Here is a 25,152-nt window from a genome sequence, read left to right on the forward strand (position 1 = left end):
CTTTTAGTTCCAGAGGTAAAAAAAAATGCAGTCCACAGGCAAAAGCCAATCAGCAGATGTGTTTTGTTTGACCAGTACAATGTATGTGTAAAATTTGTATCAGTTATCAAATTTAAAAACAGAAAGATAGAAATTTTGATTTCTATAGATTATTGAAAAAAAATGAAATTAACTGACAGCACTAAGCCCAGGTTCTGGTTAGAAAAATTACCAAGAGCTGAAATTGTCCTCTTTTGACTGGACATCCACCCTCTACACTCTTTTGTATTACAGTAAGTGTTTCAATTACATATCTTCAGCTACTGTAGGCCCTGGAGTTGGTGACCCATGTTTCTTGTCCATACCAACTAATCCAGTTTATATAAAGTGACCTTTCTGATATCCAAACCTCCTAATGTTATCCCACAGTCAAAAACTTTAAAGGTTAAGTATTACCTACAGAATAAAATAAAGTTCCTAGCATGACATTTAAGACAATCTACAAACTGCTCAAGTAGTTTCACAACTTGCCTTCTCTTCGGTTTTCATATATACCTGTACCATCAGCAGAGTGGATTAATTTTGCCCCCCAAAAATGCCCTACAATTTTTTTTTTGTCCAGCTCCTTTGATCATAGTTCCCTGCACCTATATTATCTCCTCCATACCCCAGCCCCTACCCGTCTGTAGAAATCCTTCCTATCCATCCATACGTAGTTCAGATCCACTGGCCACAGGTGCTTTTTGCTTTTTCTCCCATGTCCCCACATGGTGAGGTTCTAGTCTACACTGAGTACAAAATGACCCACTAGTACAAGAGTAAAATAGTACCCCACTTAGCCTTTCTTTAGGACAATAATAAGGCAGCCCCTTTAGATCTGACAAGTCTCCTAGCTACCGTCTTGGTTCTGTATCCTCTCCTCACCCAATAACAACAGAAATTATTGCTATTAATATAAGAACTACCATTTAGTAATTTTTTGTCATATATCAGGCACTATGTCAAATGCTTTACATGCATTATCTCATTTAATCCTTATGACAACCCATAAATTATGTACTCATACCCACATTACACCAATGAATATATTCAAAGAGATTAAGTGATTTTCTCAGTATTACATGGTTAGTAAGTGGTACTTCAGGTACACAAAATCAGGACTATCTTATTCTAAAGTCTGCAATCTTTCCACAAAATTATACTAGGCTGAGTGATTTCTCCTACTTCTGAGGTGTCTTTGTTGTAGAGAAGTTGATGGAGATTAGGACAGAATCCAGAGGAAGAAGTATGGAAGACTCTGATCCAAGCTTTAAGGATAAAAGAGTCACATTGGTCTTTAAGCTTTTTATATCATCAAGACGATTCACCAAGATAACAGGAAAGATAGTGATAAAAAGCAGAGAAATTAATATAGCACACAAAAAAATCCACATTTGGCTGAAAATATATTTGGATTTATATCTTTTGGAAACCTAAACAAAGCAATCAGCAACGGATGGAGGTAAAAATGAAAACAGAAGTTAGGGGAAACTTAATATTTGAATAGCTAACAAGATGAGATCTCCAAATCTGAGAGGTGTAATCAAAGAGCCATCTACTCTATCAAATGGAATTAGCTTAGTTGTATAGTAATTTTCAACAATATATAGTCCATTAGAGAACAGAAAAATAAACTTTACTTTATTAGTCTTTCAGATTATATTACTTAATATACATCAATGTTATATTAATCTAGGAAATAGAAGAATTCTGCAAACTAAGTGTTGTGGCAGGATCAAATTTAAGACCCACAGAGCCAATTGAGATGAATTGTGAGCCTTTATTAGCCAGCCGGCGACTGATTCTCCTCACTAGAGAATCAGCCCCGAGCTCCCAAAAGAGGCAGTTTATAAAGCCTAGAACAAGTAAACAGATTACAGAAGCAGAAGATGACCGTTAGCAGATCTGGTTAACATCAATCAAGCAAGCAGATTACAGAAGTAGAAGTTGGCCGTTAGCATATCTTTGAGCAGATTACCACACCCTGGTTAACAGAATCAGAAGTAAATCCTCAATGCTGGTTTACTGGAAAATTTTCCACCCTTAACACTAAACTATGCAGAAGTAGGCTATAAACCAGACAGGCAGAGGGACCCAGCAGAGACTAGCAAAGCCTGTAAGTCATCACATTCCATCAGAAAAATCCAGATGAACCAGATGAAAAAGCACTTCAGCAATACTGCGAAACAACTGCTGGGACTACTGAACTCGGAAACACAGCAAGGTAAGCAATATGGATATTTCTATTAGTACTGATATAATACTCGGTTTCTCAATATTAGAGGCAATTTGAAATAACATGTCAGTCTTGAATCCTAGCCATAGTATAATAAAGTAATAAAACATCTTGTTTTAAGAGGATCCTATGGCACATATCTTGTGATTATTTAGTTCTCTGAAGACACCAGAGAAAGAAAATAAACAGTTTATATAACTGATTAAGTCATAGATTAAGCAGTAAAGACAGCAATTTTAGAAAGGAGTAAGGATAAAATGACACCTGTGTGACTGTTGTTTACATGGATTGTTAAATTTCCTGTCTTCGACATTTATGCTCCTTCATTAATTATTTAAAAATCATTGGGAATTTGCTGTGTCTTTCCAAATAGACTTATCTTCTTGAGCAAGAAATATTGTCTACTTTTTTTAATGCCTCAATGAGGCATATAGTAGAGGTTTCTCAAGTAAGCTCTGACTTTACCTATATCCTGTTCTCACACTTCCAAATAAGAGAGCCTTGCTTGATAGCTGGACCTATACAGATAGTGAGGAAAATCGACGACAAGGAGAAACATAAAACCTCAGAGAGCACGCAGAGGCTTAGACAGGGTCATGTTTTGTTCCTCTTCCTTTCTTCTTTTAATTGTTATTATGGGAAAAGTTAAAACATGCACAGAAGTGAAGATATTCATATAATTAACTCCCATGTATCCATAATCCAGCCTCAAAAATTATCAAAACAAGGTTTATCTTATTTCCTCAATAACCCTATCAACTCTCCCTTCTAGATTTGGAAGCAAATCTCAGAGACCACATCATTTCATCATTAATGTTTTCAGTATGCATTTCTACAAAGGCAAGAACTCTTCTTGAAATTTAACTTTATGCTACCCAAATCACCATTATTTAACAGGAACATCTTTGACTTTGAAACATACTCCTGTAAAAATTTATTTTTGATGGCAGTGTAAAAGATATTGAAATGCAATTTGCAATACATATCAAAAGTAATAAAAAATTTTAATTTCTATTAGTTATATAGTTCTTCCATAAATTTATCCTGATGAAATAATTCAGATAATTGAAGTGGGAGACTGTGTATTAAAATTCTCATTAGAATATGATGATAGTGGAACAATTGGGGATTTATTAAATTATGAAAAAGATATCATATGGAAAATTTTATTTAACCAATAAAATGATTACAAAACTAGAAGTATGGGCATTTAAATAAATTAATATATGGTGAAAATTGTATTTATTATTACAACTTTGTGAAAATATCTATACATTTAAATAAGCTCTGGAAAGCAATAACAGCAACAATAAAAACATGGTAGGTCGATGAGTGTTTTTCTTCCTCTATTTTAAAGTGTTTATATATTAGTGCTATTGACTTTATATTTTAAAATGCTTTGTTTTATCAAATCTTTTAATTTCTTCATGTTATAATTCTACCATCTATCAAAGCACATATCGCATGTCACTTTCTCCATGAAGCATCCACTAATCACCTCAGTATTAATTTCTCTCTTTACATTTCTACAGCACTTGACAGTCAATGCACTACTGTTATTCACAAAAGTATCCTGAGGATTTTTTATTCAAATATGTTATCATCAATATTTTCATTTTGCAAGGTGGTTCCTTTCCTGAAAAACTAAAACAACTGTATAGTATCACTAAATAAACCTTAATTTGTAGATAATCATCAATAAAGTTCTATCTTTTTTTATATACTCTTTAATCTTGAATGTTTACTTCTCAACAAAATTGACATGAATTCAGTAAGAATCCCTTTGAAGCTAGTCTTTGCTTCCATTGAATTTCCTAAGACATGCTGATCACTGGCGTTTCCAAACGTTTACTTGTTATTATGAATTAACAAGTTAAAATACATGTGATTCCCAAACTCCGTTTTAGCAAAAGAAGACTCATCAAATACAATTTTATCCACCTACAGCCCAAATACAGCAAACAAAAGAAAACACTGCTGCTTCAGCACTGGCTGAGATGAAATAGGAGTGCCAGAGACCAAGAGCTCCCCCTGCTGGCTAGAAATTCTCCATCATGCTGTCCCAGAGTTCTTTAGAACCTATATCATGAGCCACTACAATAAAATACAGATAACAGCACAAACTCCGCAGTACAGAAGTGAATGGTAACGGACCAGAGTGAATTTTACACTGACAGGGAGCACCATTATGTGAAAACAAATCGTGTAAAAGTTCACAGTTACCATGCAAAATGTGCAGATAATCAGACCACTTAGTTATGTGCTAACGTCAATCTTTAAAAGTTATTTTTAAAATGTCTTTAAAATGATTTTTTAAAGATTAAATTTTAAAGTCAATATTTAAAGTCACCCTTGAAAAGTTAATAAGATAGAGGAAAGAATATGGTCCAGAACAACTTTTAGGTGCAGTACTATATACTGTTAATCAGATATCGCTTAGGCATGCCTACATAATGAGTAGACTCTTTAGGAAGGGTGACTGACTCCCATTAATTGAAGGGTTTTTGTTTTGCTGAGTGAAGTAAGCAATTTGAGAATCAGAATTAAATTGTCCTGGGCAACAGAGGAAATGCTGTGGTTTTCCATGTGGCAGATAACTTGTATGAATGTTAAGCACATTATTTAAGAGTAATAAACTAAGTGCAAATTAACCCTCCCTGGGTAACTCAGTGTCTCCATAAGGACCCAGCGTCAATAGATATTAAAGTGTAGGTTGTTTAAAACTTGAATTTGCACAAATCAAGCACCGCCTCTCTCTATAATTTTGAATGACATATTACTTTCAACTTCACATGTAATGTTAAATGTCTTAACTAGATTAGAAAGTCCATGAAAGCAAGGACCATGTCTTTTCATTTCTGTGTGCTTTAGAGAGCCTAGCATACTTATATTAGGCACTCACCATTCCATTAGGTAGTTACTAAATTATTAAATTGCTTCACCAGGCTCTTCAAATTTCACCTGTCCAAGAAATAATTCATTAGTTTCACCTTAAAGCCCCACCTCTCCTCTACCTACTTCTCTAGCATGTATTTCACTGTTGGAATAGAAAGAACCTTGAACTCTATTCAGTACTGGAGCAGGTGTGGTAGCAGGCCTGCTGACAATATTTGCACAAGGAACCCACCCAAAGCCCTTTCCCAAGGAAGAAAGCTAGGAAGGTAAGCTGACTCAGAAAGTCTTTTTTCATTAGATGTGAAAACTAATTCTGAGCACATCATGACATCTCTTATGCTAACTTGTTATTGGCACAAAATTATGGATTGATGTCTGGATCATCTGGGTATAATAGGGCTTGAATATGTAAAGAAAATATTTTTATAGTTGAGAAAGTACTATGTCTGACTTCCGGTAAGATTTTCTTTCATGAATTACCTACTATCTTCTTTTACTGTCTGTCGTTTGCTCAGTTAGTTGTTAGATTATTACCATTTTCCTTATTAATAATGAGTCTTTAGAAATTCATACTTCATTTTTCTTGAATTTTCCCCAACTTGCTTTCTTTTAACATGGTAATCTTTGTTAGTCAACATTTTATATAACTTTTTTTCCATGGGTTTCCATATATTTATTTGAAAATTATCCATTTTCTTCTATTAGATTTTTTTACATGTTATGCTAATAACATTAACTTTTAACCCCTCAAACTAGCCCATTATTCCAGGATCACTTGATGATAGATAGATAGATAGATAGATAGATAGATAGATAGATAGATAGATATAGATAGATAGATAGATAGATAGATATACATCCACATATTTTTATATATGGATATACGTTTCTATATTAAATCGAAGGTATAGAAGGATCTGCTTGGAAGACTTTTGTTGCATGATTCTGACTACTCTTTCACCTGTACAATAGCAGTGAAAATTGTGTTTTGATAGTGTTTTAATATCTGAGGAGGAAAAAGTCCCATCATTACTTTTCCTGAAAAAATAAGTAGTCTCACCTATTTGGTCTTTCAGATATATTTTATGATTAATTTGTCAAGTCGTGTTAAAACAGTGAATTAATTCGGAAAGAACTGATCACTTGGAAGTACTAAACCTCCTATCCAGGCAGAAGTTTCAATTCTCCATTTGTTTACCGTGAAGTAAGTAGAACCACATACTTTTTCTGGAAGTTATGCCTTCAGATGGCATATGATAGCTGCTAGAGATATTTTCCACTTTTTCAAAGTAAGACTCCCCTCACCCAAATATCTGAATAAGGATGTAGCTGGTGATCTGAATTTAAAGTCAGAAACTGGAGTGTTCATTTCATGATAAGATCTGAAAACTAGAATCCAAAAAAAGAAAAAAGGGTAATGGAAAATTCCTAAAAAGAGAAATCAAAGTCCAAATTTGTGGTTATCAAATTGCAGTTTGCAACCCAATATTGTGTTTGGGGACTATCTAATAAATACTCAATGATTTCTTTAAATGGATTAAGATATTTTCTAAGTAGTCTTAGGGAAATTTGTGGTGTGTGTGTGTACTGGATCTGAATCAAAGATAAAAATGAATTTCTGACCATAATAGTTTATTCCACCAGAGGTACCAGTGAATTTTTCTAAATTTAACAGCACAAATGATTATGTTCCTAATCCATTTTTAAAAATGTTCCCCTCTCCATTTCCAAATTATAACTTTATGATTGGATAGGCTATTTTCATGTTTACTTTCTTGAGAGAAAAATACCTTCACTCCTTTATCCTATGCTTCTCAGTTTTCCTAGATCTAGGCTAAGAACCATGGTCTAAAATAGAGCCCCAATTAATCAAGACACTGTTTACTCAAGAGAATGTGCCAGATCTCACATAGATAGAGAATTTCGTTTTCTCTTCCTTTTTTCTTAAAGAGTTTAAACAAAAAATATAAGAGCCAGGTACATAGTAAGGCTACTCAGGGTAAGCACATTGAGTAACATTGTCCTTACTGTGCTCAAGCTTTCACCCAAATAAACTCAGAACATGCTTATTTTTTCTTCTCTGTATGGTACTTTGAGCCAGAAATGCAAACAAACATAAGAAAGCTTCTATCAGACTTATTTTATTCATTCTTTAGTGTATTCCTACTAACTACTACTTCTGTGGAATGGTATTTTCTTCTTTCCAATGCTAACTCTAACATATCTTAATAATAGCCAAATGCAATACAGACCATTCTAAATGATTCAATTTATAAGCTTTGCAAATGGAGAATTAGAATCATAATTACACTTTCTCCTGCACCATGCTTTCTCCTCAAGTGAGATTTTAATCCAAGGAACTTTGACTATATATTCTTATCGAAGGAGTTTTTTTTAATATTCTAATGTTATATTCACCTTTAAATGTCCCTTAGGTTTAGAGCAGCGGTCCCCAAACTTTTTGGCACTGGGGACCAATACTCCTATGGGAATCTAATGTCTGATGATCTGAGGTGGAGATGAGGCAGTGATGCTAGCACTGGTGGGTGGCTACAAATAGAGATGAAGCTTCACTTGCTAGCCCACCGCTCACTTCCTGCTGTGAGGCCCAGTTCCTAACAGACCATGGACTGGTACTGGTCCACAACCCAGGAATTGGAGACCCCTGGTTTAGAGTAGAAATAATTTACCTGTAAAGATATATAAACTGATTTGCATATTGTAAATTAAGATGACAATATACAAACAAAATTATATATTAATAGCTCTGTAAACTCAGAGATCTTAATATTCTTCTGGTCCTACCAATTTAATTCCAAATATCAGAGAAATCAATCTGGTAGATCTATTCAGTGTGATGACTAGAGGTTAGAGAAATAAAAGAACATTGGTAATCAAGAGCTAAGCAATTCAAACTCCAGTCTATTTCAAATGTTATTAAACATTACTTGGAAATAATCATGTTTATTTATTAATAATGAGATGCTTGATAAACACAAATATTTTTTTATTTAGGACCTCCCCATCACAAAATGTAATGCCTTAATTAACACATCCATAGTTATCCACACTTCCACACACTGACTCAAAGTTTCATAAAAATAATCATTTTGAAAAACCTGTTGAGTTTTCTGAGGAATTTCTTACATAGCATATTGCAACTTTTCTATTCACAAAGTAAAAGATTTCCTGGTCAAATCTATGCAGACAGCAGATACTTTTCAAAATTTTTAGTGAAAATTTACCATTTTATTTTTCAGAGATCATATTCGAAATATGGCTCATAGTGATTTCCTCTACCCAGATAACCCAAGGAGACGGGAAGAAGTAAACCGTCTTCACCAACAGCTCCTTGATTGCTTATCTGACAGCTTCAATGCCACCAATAAGCTGATTCAGGTTTTAAATATGCATTTGGGGTGCAAGCTGGCCTCTATTGAAATGAAAAGAGACGGGACCATCAAAGAAAACTGTGATATCGTCATCCAAGCTGTTATGCAAATCCAAAAGGAATTGCAAAAAGTTGATGAAGCACTAAAAGATAAACTAGAGCCAACCCTTTATAGAAAACTTCAAGATATTCAGGAAAGGGAAACAGAGAAAATTGCAATAGTACAAAAGGTTATTTCAGTCATCCTGGGAGAAGCTACTTCTGCAGCCAGTGCAGTGGCTGTTAAACTCGTGGGCTCCAATATCACAACTGGCATAATTAACAAGTTGGTCACTGTGTTAGCTCAAATTGGTGCTTCTCTCCTTGGTAGTATAGGAGTTGCTGTTCTTGGCCTTGGCATAGATATGATCTTCCGTGCCATCCTGGGAGCAGTGGAGAAAACGCAGCTTCAAGCAGCCATCAAAAGTTATGAAAAGCATCTGGTGGAATTCAAGTCAGCCTCAGAAAAATATCACCATGCCATTACCGAAGTCACCAACACAGTGAAACACCAGATGAAATAAACAGCCACTTTATTTGCTGCTGGTTCTCTCATAAGTGTTTTGTTTCTTTGATTAGATTCATTTCCCATAAACTTCCAAGGTAAACATAAATACTGTAAACAAACTGGAAAAAAGAATTAGATATGCTAAAACTAAGACAACTCTAGAGTTTTGCATCAACAATGAATGCCTGGATAAGTTGGTGCTAGATCCTGTGAGATGAAATATTATATCCCAAGATGTCTTCTCACTCTGCTCTACCAAGACATTAGGGTAAATGCTATGGGACGGAAGCATATATAGGGGTTACCTTTTCCTTTTCTAATTTCCAGTTGCAATTCTTAAAATTTACATTGAATGCAGAGACTTTCATTTCTACTTCAGACATCATTTAGTTCTAAGGGGACATACTTAGTAACTTTCACCTGCAAACGAACCCTAGGCCTTCGAATTGAATAGAAAAACTACCATGATTTTGACTATCAGTATAAATCCAATTTTCCATAAACTGGAAGAAACTGAAATACGGTTTTTAACAATTTACTTCACCAATGAAAGGAGGCAGTGGTTCTGTAAACTTCTACGAATTACACACAATAATCTGGATGGATTTATAAAAGTTAAAACTAAAAAGATAAAGGTTTGTTTCTAGATTTGCGATCAACCCTACCTAACCAGCTGTGGTGCGATGATTAAATCTCTCTCAAGTGAATGTCTGAACACTCTGAAAAATTCAAAAAATAAACAAGCAAATCTCAGCTATACATGCATAAAGTGTATCTAGGATAAAGGAGAGGAAGTGGCTACTCTTTTAAGTATTTGTCACTTAGAGGAAAGTCATAATTTATTATGAGTTTTCAGGAAAAAAAAAAATCCCATTTTCAATACTACCGGAAAAGAGGATGCTGCTATTGTATATAAAGCTTTAGGTAGCCCATTTCATTAATAACCTAATTTCAGAAAAATTCAGAGGCTATGGAAGCCTAATGGTTCAACTGAAATTCTGCAGATACACAAGTGTTTTGTTTCCTAAATCTTGCACCAACTAATAACTCCACATTGAGACTGATTCCACTTATAAAATTATTAAACTGTTGATGTATGAATGTTATAGTTGATTCTTGAAAATTAAAAAGCTCAGCGTATCTCAAAAATTAAAAGCTAGATATAATTTTAACTTTACAATTGTAATCATTTTCTTTTTGTCATTGCTTTTTTAAATTCGTTGCAAAAGATCACAATGTAGTTCACCTTCAAAATGAAATATTTTTGTTTATTACTTGATTTATAAGCTTTAAACAAGATCTTTTTATTGTTTTCTGGGACTCAAAATACAGACTAAAACCAATGCTTATTTTAGGTAAGGGATCAATCTTAAACAGTTAAGTGCACATTTAACGATTCTGCTAAAAATACGCATTTCCATCATATTTTGAAATACTGATAATCGATAGTAAGAATTGGCCTGTATCTAACATATCTTCCTATAAGGGATATTCGGATTAAGATGGGGGGAGAGGGACAAGCGTGTCAAGAGCAGAATTCTACATATTTAGAATTACCTTCAAAGGGAAGAAAGGCTTAAGAGAAATGGCGGATAGTAGAGAGGAACGACGAAAACTAGAGCTAAGGGAATAATCTCGTATCTATAGTAACATTATACAAGATTTGGGGCTGGGAAAAAGATGAGAAGCCAATATAACCTAGCCAGTCGCAATTTTAAAACTGACAAGACGTGAATCCCCCTACCTCATTTTCAAAAATCTAATCCCGTGTAGTTTAGCAATCTGGGATTCTAATATGGGCACTGACTCACACTACAAACGTTCCTTGTCTATAAAGTACTGAACTTCCGGACGGACATGACGCTAGCAAAGCGCATCAAACACGGTAGCAAGTATTATTCGGGGATTAGGTTTCAAACACACGCTCCCAAAAGATCGCACCATTTTACGCCATGAAAAAAAATTTTCAAAAAATTAACACGATTCCGGCGGCCCGAAACTGAGAAACACACCTCGCTATGTCGAATCCGGCAGCCTTGCGCGGCGAAATAAATGGAGCTCCCGGAAATGAGGTTAGAATGCCTCCGGCCCAAGAAGCAGTCCATCTTTCCATCAGCCAATCAAATATCTAATATGTTTTATTTCTATTGGTCGACATAAATGTCAATCAATTTGCTGCACAACGAGGGCAGGCCCCTAGTCATAACAAACCAATCCGGTACTGTGTTGGAGAGGAAAAGACTCTGGTCCTGGAGTTCTTAGTTAATCTCTATGGTTCCAGGGCGGAGAAACGCTGAGGTTGTCGGCCTACAGGGATAGGAAGTGACGTAGGAATGGCGGAGGGGCGCGAGGTTTCAAGATGGCGGTTGCTGGGTAGCTGACCGGGAGGCAGAGGTGAAGGCCCCTACGAAGTAAAGGAGGCCTAAAGTTGTCCCCTCGTTGCTTTACGTAGTCCCAGAGCCCAGCAGAAGTGTAAGTGTGCGGAATTCTTCCAATTGGATTCTTAATCTTTTCCCTCCCTTGCTGGGGCCCGCGCTGTTGCCTCGGAGACTCCAGGCCCCTCTGCCCCGCTCTTCTTTTCCGCGGTTGGGGTCTCCCGGCTAGCGGGCTAAGGGATCCCCGAGGGGGGGGGGGGGCGGAGCGGCGATCAGCGGTTCCGGGTCGGTTAGCGCCGCCCCCTGTTTGTGCACGTTGGCTTTTAGATAGCCTCAGGTTTGATGTTGGTACCTCGAGTAAGGGTCAACCGTCGCTATGGTTTCAGCGGTTGCTGCTGCTGTTGCCTTTGGTGGATCTGGGTTCCGTCCCATTGGAGCTTTGGCTGTTTAGAGTTTCTCTCCACAGTTTTGTGGCTCGATTTCTCTTTTGCCTCCGCTCCAAGAAAATAGTAGTTTGCGCAGACTGAGACTCTTTCATTCTGTAAAAATATTGTTTCAGTGAGTCAAAAAATAACCTGAGTGAGAGTAATTGAGAGAGGAAGGCCAAAAAGATGCGGGCCATCAAAGATATGAGACCTTGTATTTATACTAATTTTGCTTGCTTCCGCTTTCTCCCCCACTCCCAGTTTTTCTAAGAAGGAAACCCCTGACAGGGTCAATTAGTTGCCCTTGGAATGACTTTGAAACATTTAGCAGAAGTCAAGGCAGTTGAACACTGGCTGAAAGAGGTGAATTAGCTAATAAACTTGTGTGATAAAAATCTTCATAAAGAAGGAAAAGTATAGTTATATGGTCAAAAATTTTACCTCGGGCCTATAACTTTCCTAGTAAAAGATTTCTTTGCATTGATCAAGCCCTGCACCTCCCCCGCGTGTGTGTGTGTGTGTGTGTGTGTGTGTGTGTGTGTGTGAGAGAGAGAGAGAGAGAGAGAGAGAGCGAGAGAGAGCGAGAGAGAGCGAGAGAGAGAGAGAGAGAGAGAGAGAGAGAGAGAGAGAGAGAGAAGGAGAGAGGAAGAGGGAGAGAACTAGATTAACATACTTTTAAAATGGCTCTTTTTCAGACCTAATGATCCTCAGGGGAATACATAATCTTGTTAACTCTGCTAGCCCAGTCATAGAGATTTCCCTGTCTTGCTTTTTCTCACCTTAATGTAATCTTCCTTAGGGTCCATCCTTATTTCTAAAGCTATAAAAAGAACTACAGAACTCATTCTCCAGAACACTTTTGAGATCTTGCAAGTTCACAGTTTGGCTTAATAATCTCTAATAAACTCATAAAAATTTTCTACAGGTTTGGACATTATTATGTTGACGCAGATTTTTTTTATTTAATGAACAAGTGAATCATACAGATTGTCAACATGGGACGAAGATCTACATCATCCACCAAGAGTGGGAAATTTATGAACCCCACAGATCAAGCCCGTAAGTTTCCATTAATGTGGAATGGTGAAGAAGAATGGTAAAAATTACAAGTAATTGGAAATCTATTTCATGATGTCCTAATTACATCATCAGTGCTCACTTGTATAAAGTTATCCAGTGTTCTCGTGGGCATGTTATTAAAACTTTAAACCTGCAAAAAAAAATTTGTGCCCCTATTTCTAATTTGTTTGACTTGCAAAGTAGAATTGGCTTAAAGTTTCTTTTGGTATGCATTTTTTTTCCTTCCAGTTTCTAGTCATTTCTTAAGAAACTTAAAACAAAAATTTCTCATGACATTTTTGTTTGACAAAATTAGAAGGATGTTACTGGCATCTAGTAGGTGGAGGCCAAGAATGTTGCTAAATGTCCTACAGTGTAAAGGACAGCATCCCACAATAAGGATTATCCATGTCGAGAAAATACTATAATAATGTTCAAGATTTGAAAGTTTTATTTTCTCTCTCTAGGAAAAGAAGCCCGGAAGAGAGAACTAAAGAAGGTATGGTTTCAGATGCATCAAATTATCTATAGTCTTGTTTGGCACATCTTAACATTTGGAATTAGTGGATTTCAAAATAATATTTCCAATTATTTGCCAAACCATTTCCAATTATTTACTAAACCAAAATACCATATAGATGCTTCTGGACTTAGGATGGCGCTAAATTCCAAAAATCCCATTGTAAGCTGAAAACACATTAAGTCGAAAATGTGTTTAATACACTTAGCCTACCTTAAACATGCTTAGAACACTAACATTACCCTACAGTTGAGCAGAATCATATTGCTGCTGCCCAACATCATGAGAGAATATCATACCGCATATGGCTAGCCCAGGAAAAGATCAAAATTTGAAATACTGTCTCTCCTGAATGTGTATGGCTTTAGCACCACTGTAAAGTCAAAAAAAAAAAAAAAAATCCTAAATCAAACCATGGTAAGTTGGACACCTTTTGTACTTGGAAACTTACCTAAATAACCTTGCAGGGGAGTCCCAGTGGGTTACTGTGACACTGTTTATTTGAATACCTTTCCCAGTGAGATACATAAATACTTTTAAAAGCAATTCTTTTTTGTTAGTTAATAAAATGTATTGCTTTTTAAAAAGCTGCTGAATTAATGAATGAAAATAAATATGCTAAATAGCTTTGTGCATTCATTTTTGGGTTATGTAGCTATCAAGTTGGTGGCAAAGTGCTTCCCCAGAATAAGGATTTACTTTTTGGGATCATTCCTTAATACATTGAGAAAACTCTGATTTTTAATCATTTCCTGTTGTATGTTCTCGTTGCATTATTTAGCAATAAATCCTGCAAAGGCTGAAAACCTTTGTTTAAAAGACTTAAAATATTTTAAGTATCCACTTTAGCTCTCAAAAATACTTGCCTCAGAAAGCATATCTAGTAAATAACACTTATTTACCTTTTTGTCTAAAGTTGAAACAATTTTGAGACTAGATAATTACATAGCTGTATTCTTGGTGGTTGAAACAAGTGATCAAATCAAGAAGTTCAACTTCAATTTAAATTGATTCTTGAAGCAAATTGAAATAACTCATGAGTGTCCAGCTTTTTGACATACTACTCTTTCCTTTTTCTAAGAACAAAAAACAACGCATGATGGTACGAGCTGCTGTTTTAAAAATGAAAGATCCCAAACAGATTATCCGGGACATGGAGAAATTGGATGAAATGGGTAAGAATTAATTAAAAGGCTAGATTTTACAGCAGCAGTCTGATGATACACAGGCAAGTAATGAGTGAAGCAGCACAGGCATAAGAGAAACAGAAAGGCATGATGGCATTTGACACTTGGATTTAATTTTAGTATCAGGAAGACAAAATGGATTGGTGGGGAGCTATTGTAAACTGAAAATCTCGTCTAGAATAAGAGGGTAGCCATTATTTAGCTTGAGCTAATTCTTGTCAGGAGGTAATGAAAGCCCACTTTGGCCAGCTCATTTTTCTAGAGAAGACCAAAATCTGGCTTTTAAAATAACCGTGGGGTTTTTGTCTTGTTTTGTTTTTTAATGTTGGCAGCTACCATGTAAATCTAAATGTTAGGCTACCATGAGTATGTCAGTGTCCCATTTTTTCCAATGGGAAGATACAAAGATAATTGACCACTTAATAAGGATATAGAAGAAATCATCAAGTATTTAAAATCACATTTTATAAAATACCATATTAAGACTCCCCCCTCCTTTTCACATTTCATAGAATAATTCGCTCTCATCATATGCATATTCATTATCCCTGCTTTGTCCTAACTGGAATCACATGAGGTAACTGCATGTTATCTTTCCTTGCATCTAAGCTTTATTGAAAATCTGTGCAATGCTGCCACTGTATATGTTATCCCAATCCACAAATACCTATTTTCTTAACATCAGAATGTGGAATTTTTAGTTTTTCTTTTTTAAAAAGTTTAGTTTACAAAGGTACCCAGTTTCTATGGTTTGCCCAGAAAAAGTAAGTGAAAGAGGTACAGTGGATCTCCCCAATGATTCATTAAATGGGGTTCCAAAAATCCAGTTATGTGTGGTTGCAGTACTACAAGCTTTGGAATGATGTGGCTGAATCTGGGCAGGGGTTCTGGGTCAGGCTGTGTGATGCCAAGTCTCCCAGGTCAGCTGTAACTGATCCACTTGTTGCCTCTGTTGTAAACTGCAGTAGGGACAATTGCTATCACTGGAGTATCAGGATGTTACCTATTAAATGACCCTAAATTGATTTATGTGGTTTTAAAAGGAGATAATAGTAATAACTGAAGCTTACTGATTTCTTACCTCACTGTGCACCAGTTTCTTTTTCATGTGTTCTCATTTAATCTTCACAACTTTTTTTGGGTAGGTATGATACTGTCCCTGTTTTACAGTTGAGGAAGCACACAGAGGAATTATGTATCTTTCTCAAGGTCTCTGTAAAGAAGTTGCAAAGCTAGGCTTACAACTCAGGCATTCAGCAGTTTTATTAATCACACTAGGGAATATTATGGTGTAAGACTGTACCTTCTGGTTTTGAATAAGTATTCTAGTTAATAGTTGATAGGATTTAGAGATGGAGATAATTGAATTTGTTATTCCTTAAGGAAAAAAAGGAAGAGAAGGCAACATTGTTTAACAGCACTCTTAAGTATAATTTATAACACTCAATATGAACCAGTTTAAGCAGAAAAAAGTATACGTTGACTCCCAAAATAGGGAAATCCCAGAGAGAATCTGGCTTCGAAAACCCAGATGTCATTATCAAGACTGTCTGTTAGTCCATCTGTCAGTTAGCTTTATTCAGCATACTACTAATGAACTTCTTGGGGTGGGAGGTGGAATATGTGTGTGGAATTAGTGGTGGTTGAGCGACAAGGCCACAGATAGTTTATTTCTTCCTTGCTTGTGAGAGCTTCTCTCCCCCACATCTATGTTTAAAAATCTCAGAGAAGGATCTAATTTCAATTTGGATAATGTGCCATATGATCTCTGAGTTAGTCACTAGCTAGATAGGTGGAAGGGGGTAGGTGCGATTGACCAGGCAGGCCTGAGAGTCTTATGCTGCTCCATCCCTCTTGGGGCAGAGGACCTGCAATTAAGCCCTATGTTGAACATATGAGAAGAGAAAGGGTTATATGATAGCTACACAAAGAACACAGTCCATTATAAAAATAATAGTCAGGTGGTGATCCACATACCACTGGATATTTTATTTGTGATCCCATTTAATCAGGGCTTTAATAGAGAATTCAAGTAAAGTGCCCAGGATCTCAGAATTAAATGATAGAGCCAGTGTAGAATGTAAACCCACTGTGTCTGGCTAAAGCTTCACTATATCAGGTTATTAGCATAGGGGCGTGAAAATTGATCTCTGTTACAATGATAATATCAATTAGGTGACATTTCTTAGAAAAGAAAGTAAAATTAATGGCCATGCTAAAAGGGTGGAATTTTAATAAATATCTGTTGCAGCTTTTTTCTTTTAATTAAAGAGTATATCTGGTGTCAAGCTCCCTCTTTAAAATGTTAGCATATAAGGAGATTTTTTTTTTAACGACTACAGTACCTAGTCTTCCTAGGTGGTCTCTCATACAAGTACTAACCAGGCCCCACCCTGCTTAGCTTCTGAGATCAGACAGGATCAGGCATGTTCAGGGTGTCATGGCTGTAGACAAGATTTTTATTAAGTGTCTTAGTTTATTGATACTTAATTGAAGTGACCTTTTTGTGTTTAACTCTATATATAATCTGCTCTTTTTGCTCAGAGTTTAACCCAGTACAACAGCCACAGTTAAATGAGAAGGTCCTAAAAGACAAGCGTAAAAAGCTGCGTGAAACCTTTGAACGTATTCTACGACTCTATGAAAAAGAGAATCCAGATATTTACAAAGAATTGAGAAAACTAGAAGTAGAGTATGAACAGAAGAGGGCTCAACTTAGCCAATATTTTGATGCTGTCAAGGTAATCAAGTTTCTTTTCAGAGAAACTAAGATGTTATATTTAGACTTGTTCTTAAAATTGTTAATGGGAGAATTGATTGTGTTGAACCTCTTCCTCTAGGCAGTTTCTTGTCAAACTAAACATGCACAAGAGAAATTAATCAATCCCTCAGCTAACATAGTAACAGCCAAAAACTGGCAACAGCCCAGATTTTTTAAATCTCAGAAACATACTGAGCTTCGTTCATAGTTATGATTCTATTTGTATGAAATTTTAGAACAAGCAAACCTAATCTATGGAGGAAAAACTTTGTAGCAGTGCTTGCCTTGGGATAGTGTTAGCAATTGACTGGGAAGGAGTATGAGGTATGTGCATTTATCAAAACTCATTGGTACATTTCCTTGTAATTTTGCCTCAAATTAAAATTATAAAAAACGAATGCAATATTTTTAAGTAGGTAGTATGGTTCCCATTTTACAGAAAAGTAAATTAAGGTAACTTGCTCAGTCATACAGCTAATACATGGCAGAAATTTATCAAAGGCAGACAGATTTTTCAGCCCAACCTCTACCACTGGATATATATTATTTCTAAGTTAATTGATAATGTATCACTAGAAAAGTAACTAGGGTGGCTTTGGTACTAGGTACTTTAATTGTTGGACTTTTCTAAATAGCAGCTATTTCAAACCATAACCAAAAAGAATTAGTTGATAACGGGGAGAAAAACAGCTAGGATTTAGTTCTTTTAGAGGAGATAAGTTTTTTTTTTTTTTTTTCAATTTATTGACAGATTTGAGAAGTATTGATAAAGCTTGCTATCCTTGTTTTTTTGTGATATTTATGTTAGGTGGAAAGCAAATTAGTTTACGAAACAGCTGACGTTGAATTTTTAGTGTTGAGTTTATGGATTACTCTTATCCTAATATCAAAAGTTTCTCTCTGTTTCAGAATGCCCAGCATGTGGAAGTAGAGAGTATTCCTTTGCCAGATATGCCACATGCTCCTTCCAACATCTTGATCCAGGACATTCCACTTCCTGGTGCCCAGCCACCCTCCATCCTTAAGAAGACCTCAGCCTATGGGTAAGGAAGTGGTAGCATAATCAAATAGCATATACTAAAAGCAGCTCTTGACTATCTAGTGCTAAAATTAATGCAGAGGGATATTAAAGACAATGCGAATGTAGGTAGTGTCTCATTTGAAATAAATATAAGAAATCTCTTGAAAATTGTTTAGAACAGATAAGGGTCTTATCACAGTTAATGTGATTACTGTACAATTTTCATTACAGACCTCCAACTCGGGCAGTTTCCATTCTTCCTCTACTTGGACATGGTGTGCCACGTTTGCCCCCTGGCAGGAAACCTCCAGGTCCTCCCCCTGGGCCACCTCCTCCTCAAGTCTTGCAAATGTATGGCCGTAAAGTGGGCTTTGCCCTAGATCTTCCCCCTCGACGGCGAGATGAGGACATGTTATACAGTCCAGAACTTGGTAAGAAGTGACTGTTCCTTTTGTAACCTCTCCACTATCATTTTTTATGTTGGCCCTGTGTGTAACCCTTATTCACCACCCTTAGAATTTGGGTGGTAAATGACGATACCATGTACATACTCTTTTCAGCTCAACGGGGTCATGATGATGATATTTCCAGCACCAGTGAAGATGATGGCTATCCAGAGGACATGGATCAAGATAAGCATGATGATAGTACTGATGACAGCGACACTGACAGGTCAGATGGAGAAAGTGAAGGGGATGAATTTGTGCACCGCGATGATAATGAGAGAGAAAACAATGAAGAAAAAAAGTCAGGTATGTGCAGATGAAAGTTCCATGGTATTGATTAATAAATAGCACACAAGCTGAAGGTCCTGATGTATTAATGCATCTATGAAAGTAATTGTGAGGTTCTTAAAAGGAGCTGTATTCATCTTTATATTTTAACAAACTCGAAGTTCTTGACACATAGTAAGTACTCGGTGGATGTAAAGAAATAAAATTAAGCAGTATATGTAATAAAAATAAAATTCGCTCATGAGGAAAAAGATAATAGCTATTCAGCAACATGTACTACTCTCATGGGTGTGTATAAGAAAGAATAACCATGTAACTATTGAGAAAAACATTTACATTATTTAATAAGTCTATTTAAATATCTACATATGAAGCCTTTTAAATTTTACATGTTCACGGTATATTACATGAACTAGAACCATAATTATAATGCAGGCATGCCTGTGAGTGGAGTCATGACTTAATGGAAGCATATTTATAATGTATATTATGTGTTTGAGTATTAGAAACTTAGTTACATGTTCTTTAACAAAGTTATGATATTCAAAAGTTACGATATTCAAGAAAATTTTAAGCATTGTAATAGGTACTGAACAATACAAGAATGTATAATCTGTCAACCCCCAATAGTCTTAGACCGTCTTTTAGAATTGGTTTTGTACCCTACAACACAGTATTTATGTATTGATATTAGTATTTATAGTGGTGACAATTTTTTTCTCCTATTTCTTAAGATTCATGGTTATAAACCATAAAGGTTAAAAAGGTAGATAGAGTTGGTAATGAAAAGTTATAAGGGACCCTTATGTAGGAGCTAGTACTAGAAAGTAGAAAGCCATTAGAGCCACAGCAGCTCCATTTTTTCTAGGACTATCTGGTCTTTGCCTAATTTTCCTTTTTCTGATAGCTAGTTTATCTTAACACGTTCATCAGTGCACACTTGCTTGAAAATGGCTGTCCTATGATTCAGCATTCATTCAGCTTATATTTATTGAGTTTTTACTATACGCAAGGCATTTTTTGTAGACACCAAGGATGTAAACAAAACTAAAGCCCTGTCCATATGGAACGCCTAGATTCTTATAAATGTTTACCAACTAAGAATACTCTTGACAGTGCACAATTTAGTATGACATTTAAAAGCACCTAGAAAATAGCCTTCCTCAGGGTAAGTTCTCTGGTCCTAGTTAGCTAAGAGCTTTTATCACAAATGCTTTTTAAGCACCTGTTCGGGTGTCGTTACAGTTTTTCTTTAAGTTGTTTATTGTCATGAATTGCATTGATCGCTTTTCTAATATTAAGCCATCTTGCATTTCTGGGACCAACCTTATGACTTTTTTTAAAAAACTGTTGGATACCATCTGCTTATATTTTATGGTAGCCAGTGGTTTAGTTTTGGTACCAACGTTATGATCGCTTCCTGAGTTCTGGACAGCATTCTATCTTCTGTGCCCTTTTACGGGAAACTTCTGTAACTTAACGTTTGGCTGAATTTCCTTGTATAATTCTTTCAGCCAGATTCCTTTTAGTGAGTAGGCCTTTGACTGCCATTTCATTTTTGTGTATTCTGGTTTTATTTGTTATATAGTAAGTATTTACCAATTTTTGTTGATGCCAATCTACCCCTCTCTCCTCTGGCCCCTCAGGTCTGAGTGTACGATTTGCAGATATGCCTGGGAAATCAAGGAAGAAAAAGAAGAACATGAAGGAGCTGACTCCTCTTCAAGCTATGATGCTTCGAATGGCAGGTAAGGCAGGGAAAGAGTAGTGAATCACCTTTTGGTATTTCCTCATGCCAGTTGCTTTACATACTTTTTTTCTTATTTAGTAATCCAGCAACCTTGAACTGAGAAACAAATCCTTGTTTTACAAAAAATTAAGTGTGGAGACATTAAAGTAAGCTCCCCAGAGTTACAGCTAGTAAGTGGTTGTACTAGCATTTAAATCCAAGTCTGTCCTTTTCTAAAGCCTGGGCTCTTCCATTATGTTACACTAGCATAGTTGAATAAAATACTATTTGTTCTTCTGCATCTTAAGTATTTTATTGATGAAGACTATTTGGTTGTTAATTTTAAAGAAGTTTTCATTAAGCATATGTCTTCAGGCATCGTTCTTTTACAACCTGTAAAAAATTAATCAACTGCATTTACCTGGTTTAAAATTTCTTTCAGGTCAGGAAATACCTGAGGAGGGACGAGAAGTAGAGGAATTTTCAGAGGATGACGATGAAGATGATTCTGATGATTCTGAAGCGGAAAAGCAATCACAAAAACAGCATAAAGAGGAATCTCTTTCTGATGGCACATCCGCTGCCTCACAGCAACAAGCTCCCCCACAGTCTGTTCCTCCTTCTCAAATACAAGCACCTCCCATGCCAGGACCACCTCCACTTGGACCACCTCCTGCTCCACCTTTACGGCCTCCTGGACCACCTACAGGCCTTCCTCCTGGACCACCTCCAGGTAAGCATTTACATATTGTAGATAAATAATTAAGTCTGCATATGGTTAGAGTGAAGTCATTCCAAAAATATATATCATCGGTATTGATGTTTTTTGTGCAATTCCCTAAGAAGTCAAGGGTTCTCAAAGGATAAGTGCAACTAGTTTATTTTTATAGCATTGTTTGCAACTCATATTACACCTGACAGCCATCTTTTTTCTCAAGATCTTCATTTTTCAACATTCTTCAGTTCTGATTCTAGCAGGCAGAAACTGGAGTATTTAGTAACCAAGAGTTTCTTTAGTACTACTTTTTAATATAACAGGTTAACCCAGTTCTAAATTGGGAGTCAATGGGACTAAGATACAGTAAATACTATCTCGTATCCTCTTTGGTTTGGGGATTATTGGATGTCAGTGTAATCTTTATAGTTAGAGACAAAAGTAATCAGTTAATTAGGTTTAAAAGTATAAAAAGTGTTTTTTTACAATTGAAACAACATATAGAACATCTTGGTTCTTTATGATTTTATTCCTTCTACAGTCAGCCAATTAAATTTTCTCGATTGAATTTATCTTTTTCTTGGTGGTGCAGAGCAAAATTACCTATCTTATGTCATTCTCGGTGGTCCTGTCTTTATCTTAGAGTTTCAGGAGATCCTTGAAGTACTTTACTTTATAGTCCATTTTCAGCTCATTTTGGAACCATTTAAGAATTCATCTCCTCTTTGTATGTTTCCAGCCCAAGAGAACTGTGATTTAGTATCCTTTTTGTCAATGCTAGGAAATAAAAAGAAATCTGTAAGAAATTCAGTATCCTATCTCTGGTGCTCAGATATGTTAGATAAATTTTGCTTCTGCATGTTTCAATCAGTTTTTGAAGTTATCTGATTTCAGGTTAAAGTGATAAATCAGTCCTTGTGTGAGTTAACCTTTATTTATACCACAGTTACTACTTCATATCTATTTGTTTAACATTAACTTATTATTTTTCTCTTCAGGAGCTCCTCCATTCCTGAGACCACCTGGAATGCCAGGACTCCGAGGGCCTCTACCCCGACTTTTACCTCCAGGACCACCACCAGGCCGACCCCCTGGCCCTCCCCCAGGGCCACCTCCAGGTCTGCCTCCTGGCCCTCCTCCCCGGGGACCCCCACCACGTCTACCTCCCCCCGCACCACCAGGTAAAGCTTTTGCTTTCCATAACATTTTTCTACAAAATTTCATTTGTTGTAAGGCATATTTTTACATTTCAATATCCTGAAATGATGGAGTATTTTAAAATGTTGTTTTTTTAATGCTGTTGGCCTGGATTGAAGTTGAGTTTTTTCATAGAGTATTTGCACTATGTCTATCACTTGAAGAACTTCTCCCAGCCAGAGACCACTTTGGATTAAATTCTCCCATTTGAGATTTTTTTATTTTTTAAGTTTTCACTTCTAATTGTAAAGTCATATTCCATACATCTACATAAGTACCAACTTAAAGTTTAAAATCACAAGGGAGAGTTTTTTTCCTCTCTACCCATTATCGATGCTAGATAAGGAAATTTCCTTGTGGTCTTTTTATGTGAGCCAAGTATATTTCTGGTATACTGCGCTGACTCTTCGTTTAATGTGAGGGTCTTTTAAGCTTCCCAGCTTGGACTTTTTATTTTTCTCTCTTAGTTGTATACGGAATATTTATGAGTTTATATAATAAGCAGTGTCTTAGATTTGATAAAATTTGATACCTTATCTTCAATCTTAAAAGTGTCATTTGAAGAAAATTAAACTATAGTATTTGGTAAAATGATGATGGTATGTCTGAACCATCAATGAGACGTGAATCCTTTTCCAGGAATAGTTACATATTGTGATTAATTATAGTCTCTTATTTTCTATTCATGAAGTTAGTGTTTTAGGGAGAGGAGATGTGTGAAAATCAGTAAGCGATGAGTGGGAATCAAACCCCCAACCTTGGCCCTCATAGCATCTGCACATTACAACTAGAATAGACTCTTGGGCTGTCAAATTTGAATTTGACCATTTTGAAATCATATTTGAACCAGTTGGTGTGTTCAGTTTTACTTTATATTTTAAAACAGTACATTATTTAGAGAGGAAGAAAACATTACTGCTATAAAGTACAAAATACAGACTGAAGGTGAATATTATTTCGTAATAAAGTATTCCTTACTATCAGAATGTGTTCCTGAGTTTCAAATAGCAAGCAGCCATTATTTCAGTTTATTTTATGTAAATTGTCCATTTTTTAAAAATTGTTAACCTGTGTTTTTAACATTCTTAATCTCAGTTACATTTTATTAGTTCTTAGGGTATTCGTTCATCGGCCTGTTTTCTCTTTCAATCAGGTATCCCTCCGCCTCGTCCTGGCATGATGCGCCCACCTTTGGTGCCTCCTCTCGGACCCGCCCCACCTGGGCTTTTCCCACCGGCTCCCTTGCCAAACCCAGGAGTTTTAAGTGCTCCCCCCAACTTGATTCAGCGACCCAAGGCGGATGACACAAGCGCAGCCACCATTGAGAAGAAAGCCACAGCAACCATCAGTGCCAAGCCACAGATCACTAATCCCAAGGCAGAGATTACTCGATTCGTGCCCACCGCACTGAGGGTTCGTCGGGAGAATAAAGGGGCTAGTGCTGCTCCCCAAAGAAAGTCAGAGGATGATTCTGCTGTGCCTCTTGCCAAAGCAGCCCCCAAATCTGGTCCATCTGTTCCCGTCTCAGTACAAACTAAGGATGATGTGTATGAAGCTTTCATGAAAGAGATGGAAGGGTTACTGTGACAACATTTGATGCCTGAGCACACTTCCGTTCCTCTTTGGTTCATGGAGAAAGAGGTTCTTAGGAAACTTAGGCAAAAGAGTTACTTTGACTGTCAGGGTATTTTCTAATTTCAGTTGAAGGACTATCTTAAAGTTTAGCTTTGTTTGGAATTCACTGCATATACGAGAGGCTCTTTCGCTCAGAATAGATTGGTTACTGAGGCAGTGCTGCTAACGTCCATTCCCTTCACACCACCACTTTCATCCAGTTTCCTCTCCCCCTCCAGTTCTTTGGAAACTTGTTATCAGGGGATCTTTGTTACCTGTTTGTTTTGATTCTCTTGTGTGCTGTGGGCACTGGAGTAGAGATTTGGAGAAAAACGTTTATTTCACCCCATCTTGCCTTTTGTGTTTGAATTATTTTTAATATTTTCTTGTAAATATTTTGTAATGCTATGGTGAAATGGATTACAATGTCATTTCCTAATACAAAGCGAGATGTGTGGGAAGAAAATGTACAATTCTTGGGTTAAAATTAATTCCCACTGACCTAAACTTTGTTTCGTGAAATAAATAAATAAATGTTCTACACCAAGATCCTCCGTGTTCCTGATAATATCTAAACTTGGTAATCTGTGTTATGATCAGAAGAGAAGCATGTATTTAAAACTTGGGTTTTAAGGAACTACCATTTATGGTACAGAATGAGAATCTTATTGAAAATGTGGTCAAAATGAAAGAAGAGAAATAATTATTTTCTTTCAGTGTTATATCAA

At 36.2% G+C, this 25,152-nt stretch overlaps 2 protein-coding genes and 1 pseudogene across 4 annotated transcripts; 2 read left to right on the forward strand and 1 right to left on the reverse strand.

Moving 5' to 3' along the window:
- The first annotated feature begins 1,687 nt into the window (after window positions 1-1,687).
- SMCO3 (single-pass membrane protein with coiled-coil domains 3) lies at window positions 1,688-9,134 on the forward strand. Of its 3 annotated transcripts, XM_036237018.1 has the most exons (3): window positions 1,688-2,242; window positions 6,226-6,353; window positions 8,410-9,134. In XM_036237018.1, the coding sequence occupies exon 3, from the start codon at window positions 8,426-8,428 to the stop codon at window positions 9,101-9,103; it is 678 nt and encodes a 225-aa protein (XP_036092911.1). In that variant the 5' UTR covers window positions 1,688-2,242; window positions 6,226-6,353; window positions 8,410-8,425; the 3' UTR covers window positions 9,104-9,134. The 3 variants fall into 3 exon arrangements, with proteins under 3 accessions (XP_036092911.1, XP_015996033.2, XP_036092910.1); XM_016140547.2 differs by lacking the exon at window positions 6,226-6,353 and having other exon boundaries at window positions 1,690-2,242; XM_036237017.1 differs by lacking the exon at window positions 1,688-2,242 and having other exon boundaries at window positions 2,264-6,353.
- A 2,274-nt stretch (window positions 9,135-11,408) lies between these two features.
- WBP11 (WW domain binding protein 11) lies at window positions 11,409-24,973 on the forward strand. Its single transcript, XM_016140544.2, has 12 exons — window positions 11,409-11,559; window positions 12,813-12,946; window positions 13,414-13,445; window positions 14,548-14,641; window positions 17,198-17,394; window positions 18,324-18,457; window positions 18,667-18,866; window positions 18,996-19,187; window positions 20,816-20,917; window positions 21,341-21,631; window positions 22,612-22,794; window positions 23,964-24,973. The coding sequence occupies exons 2-12, from the start codon at window positions 12,883-12,885 to the stop codon at window positions 24,395-24,397; spliced, it is 1,923 nt and encodes a 640-aa protein (XP_015996030.1). The 5' UTR covers window positions 11,409-11,559; window positions 12,813-12,882; the 3' UTR covers window positions 24,398-24,973.
- Window positions 16,987-17,105, reverse strand: LOC118614830 (annotated as a pseudogene).
- Window positions 24,974-25,152: the final 179 nt, after the last annotated feature.

The sequence above is a fragment of the Rousettus aegyptiacus genome, unplaced genomic scaffold, assembly GCF_014176215.1.
Source record: "Rousettus aegyptiacus isolate mRouAeg1 unplaced genomic scaffold, mRouAeg1.p scaffold_m13_p_2, whole genome shotgun sequence".
Taxonomy (NCBI): domain Eukaryota; kingdom Metazoa; phylum Chordata; class Mammalia; order Chiroptera; family Pteropodidae; genus Rousettus; species Rousettus aegyptiacus.